The following is a 17,028-nucleotide window of genomic DNA, read 5'->3' on the forward strand; positions in this document are numbered from 1 at the left end:
CTCTCGCGCTCCTAAAGGACGGGTGCTTCTGGAGGGGGGTCTTTAAAACAAGCCTCCTCCACAGCAGGACATGTGCTAAGCTGATTTAGCAGGGCTTAGCAGCAGCCCACCACAATCACACAGATTACACAAACAACAGCACACATTGGTGGGTTTCTCCACCTGCTTTGAGCAGCAGCTCGTAAGCACAGACTATTGTGTCCCAGCATATGTACACCTAAATATGGGTTTACTCTGTCTGACTGTCTGTCGTTTTGGGAATTAACAATGAACTTTACTGTATATACAGTGATCTTTTTTGTGATGTTTGGGTGTCAGTTTTAGGCTTGATGAACTTTATTTATTAAATACTACGTAGTGTTTTTTTAAAAAGAACAATAATTCAAAACTTTGTAGAATAGTCTATTTTGTTGAATAATAAATCAGCAAAAGCAATGTATTAAATCATTAGATATAAGTTTGAAATAACATTAAACAATTTCAAATTAAATTGCTTTAATTAAAACAAAATTCCAATAGCATTTTTTAATCAACATCAAATTTTTAGTTTAAAATCTAAATGAATGCTTTGACTTGGTCACTTAATTTTGGCTTTCATTATGAATTTTAATTGGCCCTGCATGTGTGCGACAATTTTCTACATTTTTTTTCTGGTTCATATTAGAATTAGCAAAACCAAATAAGAAAAATGCTGTTTGAAATACTTTTTTGAGGTTGTAGAGATTGTCACATCACAAAACGTCAACTTCCCAAAAGGATTTCATGTCAGCTACCCGCTTTCAGAAACTTTGATTTGCTATCCAGTTTTATATCCAAAGGATTGATCTCTTTGAATACAAAACTTTATGTTTGAGCTTTTAAAGCTGTTTTATCCCTTTATAGTTATGACTGAATGAAAAAGTTGTTCAGGGAGATGTTTTGTTCAGCATTTTCTGTCAGAAAGTTCAGTCTCTGATGTGTAACGAAACAGAACATTCAGCCAGGAAGGCATTATTTGATCCATGTACTGCCCACACAGCTCTTTTGTGTGATTGTGTGTGTGTGTGCACATATGTGTTTTCATTTTTTTCCCTTCAGACGCTCCGTTTCCTGTGCGTCTAAAACCATACCTCAGCAAAAGAAAAAAAAAAAGGGAGGGGTAAAAAGTGCAAGAGTGGTTCTGTGGCAGACTGATATCTACTGTGCCGTGACAGCTGGGCCTGCTCTCTTTCTCTCCCCTTTCACTCTCTTTTCTTCTCCTACACAAAGCCTATTAAGTATGCCACTCACTTAAAGGCCCCAGAGCCTCCCGCGGCCACAGGCTCCACCCAAAAGCGTGGCAGCTCTTTGTGATTGTAATGAGGCAGCAAGCCGGGCCGTGCTTGTGGAGCTCTGTCTGTGTTTACTCATCACCCAGCCATTCGGACAGGGGAGGGAAAGGAGGGGCGAGAAAGGGAGGTGGAAAAGTGGCTTTGGGGGTGGTGGGGAAGGACATGTCCTAGTGAGAGAGTGAGAGAGGAAGGGGGGAAAGGGAGGAGGGAGGCAGACAGACTGTGGCTCTGTGCCCTCTGGCATCTCTGACCCTTCTCTGACTGGTGCTGGGGTTCCACACTCAATGCTGTGAGATCGGGGGTGATGATCATGTAGGCTGGCACCCAGACCACACTGGGTTGTGGGAGTGTGAATGAATGCGCCCATGAAGGAGGGGGGATTCTGCAAAAGCTGGGGTTAAAAAAGGGGCATTTTAGCCTGTAAGCATTTTGGGGGAAATGAAGAGACAGTGATGGACATGGAACTTAAACAAAGACCAAACTTGTTTTGTTAGCGTGTATGGATTTCCGTATGAAGGGGGAAGGACTTTTTTTTGTTTGTTTTTTGCCCTGTAAGCTTCTTTTGAAAAATCAATAATTCATGTAAATAATTCATTTAAAAAAAAATGAATAACAATAATGCTGGTCTTGGAATTAAAACTAAAATGAAAAAAATGATGATGATGATGATGATGAAGACTGTAGTATGTAACAGAAACATTCAGGAATACCAAATGAGAGTCGGTGGGTTACCCAGGGTTATTATCATTAAAAAAAAACTAAAAACAAATTTTCATTACTTGAAATAAAACAAACTGAAATAAAACTAAAATTTAAACTTTCTCATTTTTATTTATTTTTAGTTGAAGTGTTAAAATAACTCAAACTAAATACACTCGCCTAAAGGATTATTATTCAATTTCTCATCTAATCACCAATCACATGGCAGTTGCTTCAATGCATTTAGGGGTGTGGTCCTGGTCAAGACAATCTCCTGAACTCCAAAGTGAATGCCAGAATGGGAAAGAAAGGTGATTTAAGCAATTTTGAGCGTGGCAAAGTTGTTGGTGCCAGACGGGCCGGTCTGAGTATTTCACAATCTGCTCAATTACTGGGATTTTCACGCACAACCATTTCTAGGGTTTACAAAGAATGATGTGAAAAGGGAAAGTCATCCAGTATGCGGCAGTCGTGTGGGCGAAAATGCCTTGTTGATGCTAGAGGTCAGAGGAGAATGGGGCAACTGATTCATGCTGATAAAAGAGCAACTTTGACTGAAATATCCACTCGTTATACCGAGGTATGCTGTAAAACATTTGTGAAGCCACAACACGCACGACCTTGAGGCGGATGGGCCACAACAGCAGAAGACCCCACCGGGTACCACTCATCTCCACTACAAATAGGAAAAAGAGGCTACAATTTGCAACAATCTGACCAAAATTGGACAGTTGAAAACTGAAAGTCAAAATTTGGCGTAAACAGAATGAGAACATGGATCCATCATCCTTGTTACCACTGTGCAGGCTGGTGGTGGTGGTGTAATGGTGTGGGGGATGTTTTCTTGGCACATTTTAGGCCCCTTAGTGCCAATTGAGCATCGTTTAAATGCCACGGCCTACCTGAGCATTGTTCCTGTCCATGTCCATCCCTTTATGGCCACCATGTACCCATCCTCTGATAGCTACTTCCAGCAGGATAATGCACCATGTCATAAAGCTTGAATCATTTCAAAATTGGTTTCTTGAACATGACAATGAGTTCACTGTACTAAAATGGCCCCCACAGTCACCAGATCTCAACCCAATAGAGGATCTTTGGGATGTGGTGGAACGGGAGCTTCGTGGCCTGGATGTGCATCTCACAAATCTCCATCAACTGCAAGATGCTATCGTATCAATATGGGCCAACATTTCCAAAGAATGCTTTCAGAACCTTGTTGAATCAATGCCATGTAGAAATAAGGCAGTTCTGAAGTCAAAAGGGGGTCAAACACAGTATTCCGATATGTATCCTTGTTTTCACATGGGTCCGGTTGCAGTCTCTTTTTTTCTGTAGCCATTCCGAAGTCCGAATGAAGTCTTTTACGTTTTACAGGGGGTGAATCTGTTGTCTTGGTGATTGTTGTTTGAACCTTTCTGGATCCGCCATCAAATTGATAAGTTTAATTATATCTAGTACAGTGAGAAAAGGCTATAAATCTCCACCTCCAGCATCCTCACACGTAATATAGCCTACTAGCTGAGTGTACAGATGTGATGTAATGTCTCAATATAGCCTAGTAGACTCAATATAGCCTAGCCGAGTATATAGTCTATTAGCCGAGACTCCTCCTTTATGTGTACAGATGTGATGTAATGACTGCAAAGACATGCTTGAATTTCCTGCGGAAATCCAGCAGTACCACTGGAATGAAAAACATTATTACAAGCTTACCACTTTGAATCGAGCTAAGGCAAGCAGAGAGTTTTGAACACTGGCTGGTTATGTATTTTCTCAAATTTGTATTTTGGATCATTTGTAACCCAAAAAAAGCTACGGACTGCAACTTAAAAAAAAAAAACACACAAAAAAAAAATTCCTAAAACTTTAACTAAAATTAAAATGAAATTGGAAAATATAATTTAAAATAAATTTAAAATATTAACAAAATATATTATAGTATATCAATGATACACTCTAAAAAATGCTGGGTTGTTTTAACCCAATTTTGGGTAAAATATGGACAAACCCAGCCATTGGGTTACATTTTTAAATGATAATTTTAACCCAATAGTTGGATTTGTCCATATTTTACCCAAAATTGGTTTAAAACAACCCAGCATTTTTTAGAGTGTACTAAAATAATTACTGTTATTTTACCATGGTAAAAGGTCTGTTCTTTAACCCCAATTTACTGTGGTAGAATCACTGAGACACAAGGCCTCTCCTGTTTTATTGCTTTTACTAAAAATGAACAACAACGATATAACAAATTTTCTTGTAAATAAGTGAATTAATACCAATGGTAGTTTTAAATTATTATTTATTGTTGTTTTGTTTTTAGTTTATATTTGTCACAATTAACTACTTGGATCTATCTGTCTTTGTCTCTATCTGTCTGTCTATCGATCTAGCTATCTATCTGTCTGTCTGTCTTTCCATCTGTCTGTTTGTGTGCCTGTCTATCTGTCTATGTATCTATCTATCCATCCATCCATCCATCCATCCATCCGTCCGTCCGTCTATCTTTAAGAATCTATCCATCTCTCCATCTGTCTGTCTATCTATCTATCTATCTATATATCAATCTATCTATCTATCTATCTATCTATCTATCTATCTATCTATCTATCTATCTATCTGTCTAACTATCTATCTGTCTGTCTATCTACTATCTATCAATCAATCAATCAATCAGTCAGTCAGTCAGTCAGTCAGTCAGTCTGTCTGTCATTTATTATCTGTCTGTCTTTTATTATCTATCTATATCTGTCTGTCTGTCAACAATTTTTTTGATTTCCCTGTGAATGATCATAAAAAATGTAGTAGCATCACATTTGGTGTGGATTTATATAGGTTGTTTGAATTATTCGAACCATCACAAAAGTTAGCCTATTGTTACGTAATTGATCATTGCCCTCACTTTCCCTGCATGTTTCCACACTTTCAGAGTCACGCTCCTTAGGCTGCAGTTAATCAGCATTATTTCCCGTTCTCAGCCTCAGCGACTCTGAATCCTCTCTCGCTCATACTCATGCACTTTCCAGCCGGTTTGTGCATACGTTCACTCCATTCTTGTCTTTCTCTTTTCTTTTTGTGCTGCCGCAGACAGCTGTAGGGCACATCACGGTTCAGCGGCGGCCTCTCCAACTCTCTCTCATGCGCAGCAATGATGTCGACAGGTCGGGGGGGTCACAAGCACAGGGGTGCACAGACCCTCACTCCACAGAAGCCCGAAAGGGGGGCCTGTGTAGACCTTCATAAGTGAGAGGGGGAGGAGGCAGCCGTGAAGTTAATAGGTCAATGAGTGTATGCCGTAGTGGAAGAATACAGCAGGGCGTCTGGTAGTCTGTGATAAAGAGAATTGGGCCTGCTCTTCTCTGCCCGGGCCTGCTCTCGTTTTTAAGTGAGAGCCTCTCTTTGTCAGAAGGCAAATTTAATAAGCAGCAAATGCATTACATGTTCTCTGCCGGCCCCCTCGCCATGGCAACGTGGAGTCGGGGCATGGAGATGGGCCTAGAGAGGACACGATTATCAGAGGAGCCATCTGCTAAAAGAGAGCCCAGACCCTGCCAAACCCACTGGGGGACTTCCACACCCTTCACTTATGCTGCTCATTTCCCCCTCGCTCGATTCAGACGTTTATTTCCTGGACTTTGTTTGTTTTGGGTGAGCGGGTGCTTCACATTTGAAAGAGGTTGAAGGAGAGGTATGTGTTAATGATGTAACTGAGTGCAAGAAACGAGTGAGCGAATTAGGAGGGGAGAATTTCTCGCCCAAAAGAGGAGTCGTAATTCCATTGTAAAAGAGATGATCCTCGCTCTTGGGCTGCTTTGTTTCGCACAGTTTTGTTGCGGTTTAAATCATGACTGTGAACTAATACACAGGTTTCCTCATAAATGCCCCTTAAAAATGAAATTCAGTCTCAGGGAGAAATTCAAAGAGAATAAGGCCACACGGAATAGGCTTTTTCTAAATGCCTCTCTTACAAACATTTAGGCTCATGCATGTGGGTGTTTCTGCATGCGCACTTTTGGCTTTGTGGACTTAAATGACCTCTTTAACACTTTGTTGTATTTGTCTACTAACTGTTGTTTTTGTAAGTCACTGATTTCGACCACAGCGTCGTTTCCAGCATGTCTCAAATGACCTGTTGTGTTTAATATCATTCTGTAATGGAAACTGATTTTAAACATCCATCAATTGGCCACCTTTTTCTTTTTTACTTGCAAATTCCATTGCTAGTATTATATCCTGAGTCCACAAAATTTTATATATACTGATATGAAATATCATAGTGATATATACTGAAATTATGACTTTAGATTAGAACTGCACAGTAAAACAATATATATATATATATATATATATATATATATATACTGTATATATTTGCCTTGATATTTTCATTGTTTTGTTTGCTTGTTTATCAAACTCTTCACTGATAATGTTGTCTCCTTAATAAACAAGTACTCTTGCGAAGTTTTAACGTGACTTTCCCACAAAAAAAAAAATTAGTTATTTTTGTTTAAAATACAAATAAATTACTATAAATATTTATAGTATATTATAATACTTATAAATAACTATAAATTATAATATTTATAAATAACTATAAATATAGAGCAAATTATATTATTTATAAATAACTATAAATATATGTTTATATATGAAATATATAATATTTAATAAATTAATTACAAAGTTAAGACACACGTGTACTCTCACTTTGTCTACTTGACAGCAGAAATGCTGTTCTTTTTTTAAAAAAAATGTAACCAGATGAGGTTGTTAAGTAATTGTTTTTTTTTTTTTTTGTTTGTTTTTTTATTAAAAGTGATTTGTTTTATTGTTAAATGCCAGCTTAAATGTCATCCAAGGGATTAAGGGAGAAAGCTTAAAACTATCAATATTATATGGGGCCATTTGATGTGTGAGTTATGTGTGGATCTGTGTGTGATTGTGACACTGTGAACCAAAATAGCCTATATAATTTGAAAGAACTTTTAATTAAGGATAACTTGGATTCTTAGAGAGAGATTTGGATAAATATGAAATGCAAATAAACATTAGGGGGAAAAAAAACAATATCGGTTGTAATATGAACAGAGATTCACAGTCAAATTCACCAAAACTATTCTGCAGTGTGATATAGTTTGTGACTGCATGATTGTCCCCTTTAGCATTGTTTAGAAACTTCTTCTAAGCTGAAAGCGCACAGCTGCCGGTAGTCCCTTCTGTTGGCATTCTATAGGCTTTGTTGTTGAGAACTGAAGACAATTGTTTTGATTGGCTGAGAGTTTTGCGGAGGTAGGATACAATTACCCACTCCCTGGTCTCTGATTGGCTGGACAGATTCTGACGTCATCCGGCACCAATCCTTCGCTCCTTTCAAAGAGAAGTTGTAGTAATTTTGTCCTCAACTTTTCCACTCAAGTTTACTTTCTCAGGACTTGCCAGACGCTTATGGGAAACTCGGAGCCGCAACCATGAAGCTGTGTGGGACTTTTTTAGGTCAGTAAGACTTCGCCGTCTCCTATTTGGCTGTTTTTAACTGTACACGACGAAAATGGTTTGATTAACAGGTGTCTAAAAAGTTGTTTAGACTGCTGGGATACGAGTTTTGTCATTGTATTTATTGTGTCTTATATCAACGTGTTTTATGTTAATATTCGTTAACAAAATATATTCGACTATTTATTTTTAATGACTGTTTTTTTAACGATTTAACGCATGCAAAAGTATGGTGTTTATCGGAATACATGTCAGATTTCGTCTAGTTTCACTCGCTATTGTGAGGCTTTATAATTTATCATTCCCTTTTTTATCGCTTTAGGCATGTGTTGAAAGCTTGTTGTATTGAGGTCTATATATAGAACATACAAGTCATAACTTCCAGGAACCTCGTCTAGACCTTTTTTTTTTTTTTTTTTTTTTTTTTACTTCAGAGCTGTTGAAATGTTTAGACAAAGGACGGTTTGTTTCCCGGGGGACTGTGGCGGACACAATACCAGCCCAGAGTCGCATTCAAACTTTCTTTCTGTTGTTGTCTGTCAGCTTGTTCCATCTGTCAAGGCCATTCGCGGAGTTTGGGGCCCCTCCGGCCCGCTCTCTCAGCTGACTCCCTTATGCAATATTTATACAGGCATCCTGAATGCGCTCCAGAGACACACCGCGTTAAAGAATGTGTATTGTTTTCAGTGGAGTTGCGACGCAATTGGACAGTTTTGGATATATTGAGGAAATTAAAAACAATGTATTTATGACACTGAACAGCTTTAATCGAGTTGTGACTTTATGAATTGAGACAACTGGCTAACATTCAAGAGGGCTATAAAAAATCAATATCAATTGCAATTACATTAAACTGACTTTTAAAAAATGTTGAAAATTGCTTAACTTAGGCCTATTTTGATTAGGCTAGTTAAACCGATGTATGTCGTCATAACTTCTGATCATATAGCCTAACTTTTTTACAGTGTTGGTTTTCCATCTGAGATTTGTTATAGGCCCAAATACTCTCATACTGGAAACACTGTTAAGCTTGCTGCTTTTAATTTGTAAAGAAAAGGTGGTCTCGACGTTATAACCTGTCTGAATACCTGCTTTCTGACCACTTTGAATTTTTCTGAAAAAAAGAAGCTCTTAAAACTGAACATTTAACGACATAAATGAATGAATTATTTGATATAAGATTTCAGTGGCCACAAAAGTTAGATTACAATTTAGTCATACACTAGGCTAAGGGCCCGTTCGCCTGTGCAGGTAAATAGCGATCGCTTTAAACTGGGGACATACTTTACGAGGACATACATACTGGGGACATACTTTCAGGCGGATTATGAATAGGCTACTTTGGTTGTTAAGACTGATCATGCTCAAACGGACCGAGTTTATTCCAGTTGCACTCAGTCGGTGTTTAAAGTCATATAGTGTGCGGTGTCTAAAGATCCTAATCTTGGAATTTAACAAACTGTTGCCAGTCGTCCTCACAAAGATTGTTTTAAACATGTTTAATAATACGCGTTCCCTGTCAAACATCATTCTTGTAATTTTATCAAACACATTTTCTTTTTGATGTAGCCTACTACTTTTGTATTATGCTATAACAAGAAAAAAAGATCTGCATTCTGTACACATTCAGAATAAGGATTTCTCCCATTTAAAAATATGTTTTGGCAGTTTAGCTCGTAATTGAACGAACATCGTACGTCGACTGTCGTTATGCATCACGTCAGCACATTTATATTTTTTAAATATCCTATATATTTTTTAGGAAACTGTTGTCAATTCCCTTAAAATGTCGACCCTATTGCAAGTTTTTGAATAACTGAACACTGATAAATACATGTGTGTCTTATTTTCCGCATGAATGCACAATGTCTCCGATGTTATTATTTTGTTTAACCTTTCAGCATTTGTTAAAACACATCCCAACCGTAATGTTTCTGTCAAAAGAGAAGAAGCGGCGGGTGTTTTTTTTCCTCCGGGTCGCTGTCCATGGTACTGGGCCAAAGCGCTGTCTGGGGTCCTGAAGCCTAGCCGAGCGTTAATGTTGAACGTGTGCTCCCTGTGTTTACTCTTTAACATTTATTATCGAAGTTGTCATCGAGACTGCTGAAGAAGCAATCGCACGTGTCCCATTCTCGCTACTGTGAATCTCATTCTGAGTAGCCTACTTATGGCAGGGGAGTGTAACTTATTTTTTAGGTATGGTTTCTCTTCTGTCTTTTGTTTATTGGATTGTGTCTCGGTTAGTGAGGCAACTCAAATCATATTGATGCAGCGTGGACACTTCGTGATTGATTTCAGCTCCAATGCATAACAATGGGACGGCAAAAAAGAGCCTGCCGCAAAGAGATAAGAACTTAATAGAATTTCTGAAAGGCGAAGGTTGGCTTTTTGAAAATTCCCCCCGTGTGCAGCATGGAGACAGAAGATAAAGAGTGGCATTTGTGGAGAATATTCTCAAATGGCTTGTAATGAATGGTTGTCATTTTCACTAATGGTTACAAAACAACAAAGCACAACAGCGGTGTGTGCAACATTTAGGAGTCTTTCCAAGTTACATTCGTCTGTTTTGAGTGAAGAAGACAGTACGGTGTTAAAGTCCCATTTTTTGTTGCCTCCCACTCTTATGGCAGCACAGTCTATATATATATATATATATATATATATATATATATATACCCACACCAATGCCTTTACTAATACAATAGTCTTTAGTCTTTAGGCTACTAATACAACTTTACCAGTGAGGCATTGCCCAAGAAATGTGTGTTGTGTGAATCACTGCACTGGACAGTACCATTCGGAAAGAGTCAGGAGGGAGGGTTCAGATAACACCAGCGACATATGCATGCTTTTGTGCGATATTAAAGATTAATCACTGGGCGTAAAATAAGCAGCTTACGCTATTAGAATTTAAAGTAACAGCGACCCGACGCGCACTCTGAACTATAGTCGAGGTATTTGATGTTTTAAACACGCATTTGCTCTACTAGTACTTATCCGCCAGCTTTTTTCTGTCACTCTTGAAAATAAAGCTTGCATATGCGACAGAAGAACATTTTTAAGTACTTTTTACTCTCTAGTTCTTCTAGTGCTTCATGGGATTGAAAAGCAAATATAGGCCAAGGCTACTAATCTGAATATGTTGTAATATCAAAAATGTTTTTAATCTCGAAAGAACCATAACCGACTCAATATCCATAGAGAGCTATCATGGTCTTTGATAATAAGATGGTGAACCATTACAGAACCTTCATGATTATCTTGTTTCTGGCACAAAGGATAACTTGTATAAATCCCTTGTTGGAGCGTGGGTGTGGGTGTTAGAGAGAGGGAGAGCGATCATGTGTGTGTGTGTGTGTGTGTGTGTGTGTGTGTGTGTGTGTGTGTGTGCGCGCACTGAGAAAGACAAGAGTCTGAAATAGTGTGTGCATGGCTGTACACATGCCCGTTGAGTTATTGCGGGGGATATTCAAAGCCCAGCCCATCGATGTTGTAGGTTTTACTACAGCTTTCGTGATGTCATGGCAAAGGGCGGAGGGAGGAGGTGGGGGACAATGGCTCATGAGGGAAAGGTAAGTCAATATTACGTTTTCTCGCTGACAAAGGCAAATGAAGCCATGTTTTTGCTTACAAACAAGTAGCGTTCATACCGCCCCGTTCTGGATCCTCGCTCGTCCGTAGCAGCACCAGCGAAGAGCCGTATCTCTTCCCCGCTGTCACTGAATCTATCGGGATACTACTGAAGTAGAGTTTAGTTTTCTTTTAGAAAAATCTATAAATGGGATATTTTAACCCAAACTGTCTTACAGCGTACTGAATTATACACGTCGAAGACGAGAGAAGCGTCTGTCGGAGCAGCTTTCGGGATTATTTTTCCCCACTCAGGTAACCATGACCATGTAGTTTGGCTTTATATGTGAAATAAAAAATAGTTTTGGTTCTTTTTGTTGATTACCAAAAAAAAAAAAAATCCCTCAGGGGTATCTTTAAGAAATGTATCTGAACTCATGGTTTAGAGTCATGGGTTGAGTTGTTAAAAGATATTATAAATGTGTGACGCTGAATTATTAGCTATATCATTTGCTAGCCAAGGATGTAGACTACACATCTAGATCATCCCATCCCGAGATGCCCTACAGATCAAGGTTAATGGCTTTTGCGTTGAATGCTGCCGCTTTATTTTCATATTTTATCCACATCGCACTTGTTTGATCGACGCTTGATTTTTATCCTCTTTGAAGTAAGATGTTTGCTGGCTTATAGTTCTTACAAGCGGGTCTGTTTCGGAAAGGATAGTGTGAGTGTCCATGCTTCCCTGCTAGAAGAGCTCCAGCGGAGAGTGTGTGGAGTTGACATGGTAAAAGTGATGGAGAAACAGTCAGATATGGCGCTCTTGTACAAACGCAGCGATGCCTATTTGTTTTCTCACTTTGGTTTGATCCTCGAGATCAATCGGGAATGCCTTGTCAGTATTCCAAATCTGACTTCTTATTCTCGCGCATAAATAGCGTACTGATTAATGCACGCGGCGTGCGTTAGTCAAAACTGTTCATTTCTTAATCCACTTTATCGCGTTTATGTGCTTGTGTGTTTATCTTCTTTTTTTCGATTGATATGTTCGCCTGGGTTTGGCGTGATCGCACTGTAAGTGCTCGCTGTCATGTAGTTGTATAAAATCTCCATCTTTTTGGCACACATACGGAGTTGCTTCCATATGGCTCTGTGTAATTAAGGTCGAACAATGGGCGTAGCGCAGGACTCCCGGCCGAGTGCACGAATGGCGTGGAAGAAGAAGAAGAAGGAGGGGTGGCCATTTGATTTTCTGCTGCAGAAAACAGAGTGGAGAGATGCTCTCTTTAAATGTCAACCGCCCCTGGTGAGATGCGTAGAAGAAAAGTCATGAGAGTTGAAGCAATAACGCCCGTTCTCTGCATCCATCCACGCCCCTGTTCATTTCTAATCAGTGATTTATGCGTCTGTGTCTCATATTGCTCAGTATTACGGCTGATGTGATAGTCATTAACTATTGTATTAAGTATAATATCAAAGCACCTGCAACCAAGATGGTGGACGTAGTGAACGTGAATGTGTGTTATCTGGGAGTCAGATGTGAGTGATAATGTAATAACAGTGAACCTATACTGTTTGTGTACATATAAATACAATTTATTGGATTTCTTTATGATTGTTTTTGTTATGGATGTCCTAGAGCTAGAAGCCTAATGCTAAAAGTAACTTGAGCTAGTGAGCTTTAAGTGTTTCTAACTTATAGTCTGAGGCTTCTGGCTCAGCAGCCAGTAATTCCACTATCATGGTGTAGAGGAGAACATGGAGTGTTGTACAACAGGCTGATGTGTAACACCATCAGTTTAACTAATTAAACATGAGCTACAGGGGTGGAATAACCATATAGGCACTGCACTCATGAGGTGAAGATAGAAGTTGTAAGTCACCATATAAAGGAGTTACGTGATCCGGAAATATGGGAAATTTCATCTCTGTTTTATAATTTGATTTGTGTTAATGAATGTTGATTTGTGAATGAATGAATGAATGTTAAATGAAAAAAGAATCTTTTAGATGAATCTCATGAAAATAGCATGGCAGAGCATACTTTGAGGCTTGTAACACTTTCCATCATACTTCAACTGAACCTGCAAAGAGAAGATGAGACAATGCTACAATTTGAGAGTGATTAACACTGTTAAGGCGGCTCATTTTAATTCAAATGTTTTCCACTGTGAATTAACATGTTTATTATGAAAGAGAGTGGCCTACATTTGATTACCACCTCAGTAAATGCATGCAATACATTTAAAATGCCTTTTCTGTTATACAACATGCCCTGATATATAAGATAAGTTGTAGATTCCTCAATATAGCGAAAACTACAACAAGTGCATCTCCTAACATGTTGCCTATCAACTGACAAATATTGCTGCTAATGTTGTGTTGCCTACCGCATTTTAGCATCAGCCACTTCAGCACTGTGAACAATAAAGGTCAGCTAAGCGCAACATTGATTCATGAAGTCGTTTATTTTATCTCGCTCGCCTAGAAACTGGTTTTGTAATAACTTTCACAAGATCCTATCTATCTGTTTGCGGAAATTGCGCAGAATTGCGCAGTCGTAAGGAACCTCCAGAGTTTAATCAAATAGGATGCTGCTATCTGTGCGGTGGGGGGGATCCTTGCAAGTTTTCTCAATTATTTCTGTCGGTTAATATATGACCGAACAATGTGCTCAGTCTTATATACAAATGATATTATAGCCTATAGCGGATCATCTGCTGCACGCAGACGCTCTTTTCACCCGCATCGTGAAATCTGTCTTCACAGATCGCCGTTTAATCTTATCCGCGGATTAATTCCTATTATATTCAAACAGGGGGGTGTTTGCGATATACCAACCCTAATGCTCATTTTGGTTGTCCAAGGCAAGCGCTAAACGCTCGAAATAGGCGCTTGTTTATCCATAGGACAGGAAACTATATAAAAGTGGGGGAAATAAAGATGCATGCAGTGTTGCAGCAGGTGCCACGGGTTTGCCGGAGAGGAGAGAGTAATAAACATGTGGAATGGAGCAGCTGGGCCAAATTGCGCTCTTCTCATTCAGAGCACAGCAGAAAGCCACGCCACTGGGGCCGAGGGTCAGGGTCGCCCCTATCATTAGTGAAGAAAGGTGCCATTTAGAGCAGCCTTTAAGCCTTGAAACAGTGAATTGCGTGCAGCTGAATTGATCGGTGATTTAGAATGCATGTTTTTGCTGTTTTAGTCTTCAGCGACAACCGCGCCATTGTTTCTTGAACGAATCGTCGTTGTTGTTGTTCACTCACGTGTGCTGATTTACATGTAATTCACTTAGTTTGGGTAACTGGGGTTTCCTGCTTTTAAAGGTCGGTGTTTAGAACTAATCTTTTAAGAATCATCCTCGGTCGCCCACATGTCATTATTTACATTTTAGTTTCTTTTTTTAAGCCTTTCCTGCTTTTAAAATTTGACTATGGCACGAGCAAATGTCATTCATTCGAGCCCGAGATGTGAAGAAGCAAAATCATTGGTTGGACCTCCTGAACGAACACGCGCGTTTGAATGAACGAGTCGAGGTTTAAAGGGACAGTTCACCCAAAAATGAAGATTCTGTCATTATTTACTGCTGTACTGGTTCTTTCCAACATTCTTCAAACTATCTTCTTTTGTGTTCAGCAGAAGAAAGAAACTCATACAGGGTTGTCACAACTAGAGGGAGAGTAAATGATGACAGAATGTTTGGGTGAACTGTCCCTGTGAACGAGACATGACACTCATTCACTTTATTCCTAATCTAAGTCATGCATATGATGTTAAAACATTTATTTCTGGAGATTTTTCGCGTAATAGACTTGAACACAGATTGTATTAGAGTATAATAGATATTTTGTTATAATAAGAGTAGGGCTGTCAAACAATTAATCGCGATTAATCGCATCCAAAATAAAAGTTTGTGTTTACATAATATATGTGGGTGCACTGTGTGTAATTATTTTATATATATATATAAATACACACACATGCTTGTATATATTTAAGAAATATTTTCATGTGTGTATACTGTATAGATTTATATATAATTTATATTGTATAAATATAAATATTTTAAGTATTAGTTTTTTTCTTAAATATACATGCATATGTGTATTTATATATATACACAAAATAATTATACAGTGCACCCACATATATTATGTAAACACAAACTTTTATTTTGGATGTGATTAATCGTGATTAATCGCGATTATCGTTTGACAGCCCTACATAAGAGTAATAAGACTCGTTTTGTTAGTGAATGACCCGGGGTTTTAAAATAATCTGAGTGAATGACACCAAAAGACGTGCGGAAATACCTAGGCGAGACCAAAATCCCAGGTATCTTAGGTACTTATTTTGAACAACTAGTTACTGAGTTTCCACACTGGAAGGACACCTAAACAGAAGCTTTAAGTAACATTGATATTTAACCTCTTGTCCGTATCCTTGAAAGCCTGTGTCCGTGTATTTAAGAAGCCCAGACAAAGGCGAATTCTGCCATTGCTCCTTTAACGCAGAGTCACTCTCTGAGTTGGCCTCTTTCTGCTACTCGTGGTTGTCATGGTGTTTGCCGTGGTGTGTCATAAAGAAGAAAAAAAAACGAGAGCCCGTATAGCTCTCAAAGGCACTTTGACTCGTTTTGACATGAAGGAGAATCTAATTTTATTACTTGCTGCTGACTCTCAGGCACAAGTCGATTTTTTTAATCTTCTGAAAAGAATAATACAATGAATGCACCACAAATGTTAAATGTATTTTGGTGTTTTTTTTTTGTTTTTTTGTAATAATTAGGTTTGAGTGTGTCTCGCGGGCTAGCGTTATTCTTTCACCTTTGCTCTTGCTTTCTGCTTGTTCTCTAATCACAAAGTTGAAGTTAAATCCTGCTTAACTGCAGCAGAGAGTGCAGATGTGTCACCCGTGGATTACCGTGAAGGCATCCATTCCTATTTAATCTAAACTATGGATTTATCCCTGTCTCAGACAACTCGGCATCACTATGATGGATTTCAGCTGCATGACATGATTTTCTTGATTTGTTTACACTCATCTCTGTCTCCTTTGACCGTCTCGCAGTAGCACAACTATCACAGATCATTTATTAATCTCTTGTTCCTCTTGTAGTGTAATACTTTAAAGTGAACATTTACAGGAGCCAATCAGATAATAGTCTCTCCAACCCATCTGTAAATGAGGGGTCAACTGTTTCGCTTTATTAATGGTGCCTTTCCCTCTAGAATGAGTGGCACCTGAGCCATCAAGGTTATAGAGTGGGTGGATTATTGAGGCTGTGCCATTTTTGAAGGCCGGAAAGTGTGGAGTCGGCTATACGGCCCGGGTTTATGGTGAGATTTTAAAGAGCCCTTTGCGCCTCGCGGTTCTGTTTATTTGGCTTGAAATTTGTAGAACGAGAAAAAGCGAGAGAGCGTTGGGGGGGAAGGATGCACAGTAGTGCTGTTGTAGTCACTTTTTAGAAGAGGGTTGAAAGTTGATAAATAAGCGTTTTGTTCCGTGCCGGCGTGGGAGTGTGTGTGTGTGTGTGTGTGTAAGGGGCATTGGAAATGCTTTTACTGACAATGCCCTACAGCTTTTAAACTCTGATGACTGGCATCCTGCCTGTCTTTTTCTGGGTTGTTGTTGTTGTTGCTGCTGCGCTGAGTTTTAGGAGGCAAATCAGATCTGCCTGCTTTGTTTATTTTGTGCTTGCTAAGAGAGAAGGGCAGATGTTAGAGGGGGAAGTGAAAGAGACAGAGTCAGAAGCTCGGCATGTTTAAAGGCTCCTCTTTTACTGACGGCAAACTTTCTCTTTTGCTCGCCTCCTCTTTGGATCTCTCTCTCTCTCTCTGAGAGCGCGAGGTGAGTTTTAGTGCCCAATAAGAAACAGATGGAAGCCTCATTTAAAGGAAGAAAACACCAGATTGAGATAAAGGTAAAGAGGAAAGTAAAAGAAAGGACACAG

General features: G+C 39.0%; 1 protein-coding gene across 7 annotated transcripts in view; it reads left to right on the forward strand.

The window, feature by feature from the left end:
* The window catches only part of myt1b (myelin transcription factor 1b), a 108,967-nt gene that overhangs the window by 57,714 nt on the left and 34,225 nt on the right, over positions 1 to 17,028 (forward strand). The window contains exon 1 of one of the 7 annotated variants that reach the window (XM_039652030.2): positions 7,459 to 7,505. The exons of 3 other annotated variants lie outside the window; for them this stretch is intronic. In XM_039652030.2, coding sequence (XP_039507964.1) covers positions 7,481 to 7,505 — 25 coding nt within the window. In that variant the 5' untranslated portion in view covers positions 7,459 to 7,480. 3 more of the 7 variants (XM_039652032.2, XM_039652035.2, XM_039652036.2) reach the window with 3 other exon arrangements.

The sequence above is a fragment of the Pimephales promelas genome, chromosome 20, assembly GCF_988280905.1.
Source record: "Pimephales promelas chromosome 20, fPimPro1.hap1.1, whole genome shotgun sequence".
NCBI classification, from domain to species: domain Eukaryota; kingdom Metazoa; phylum Chordata; class Actinopteri; order Cypriniformes; family Leuciscidae; genus Pimephales; species Pimephales promelas.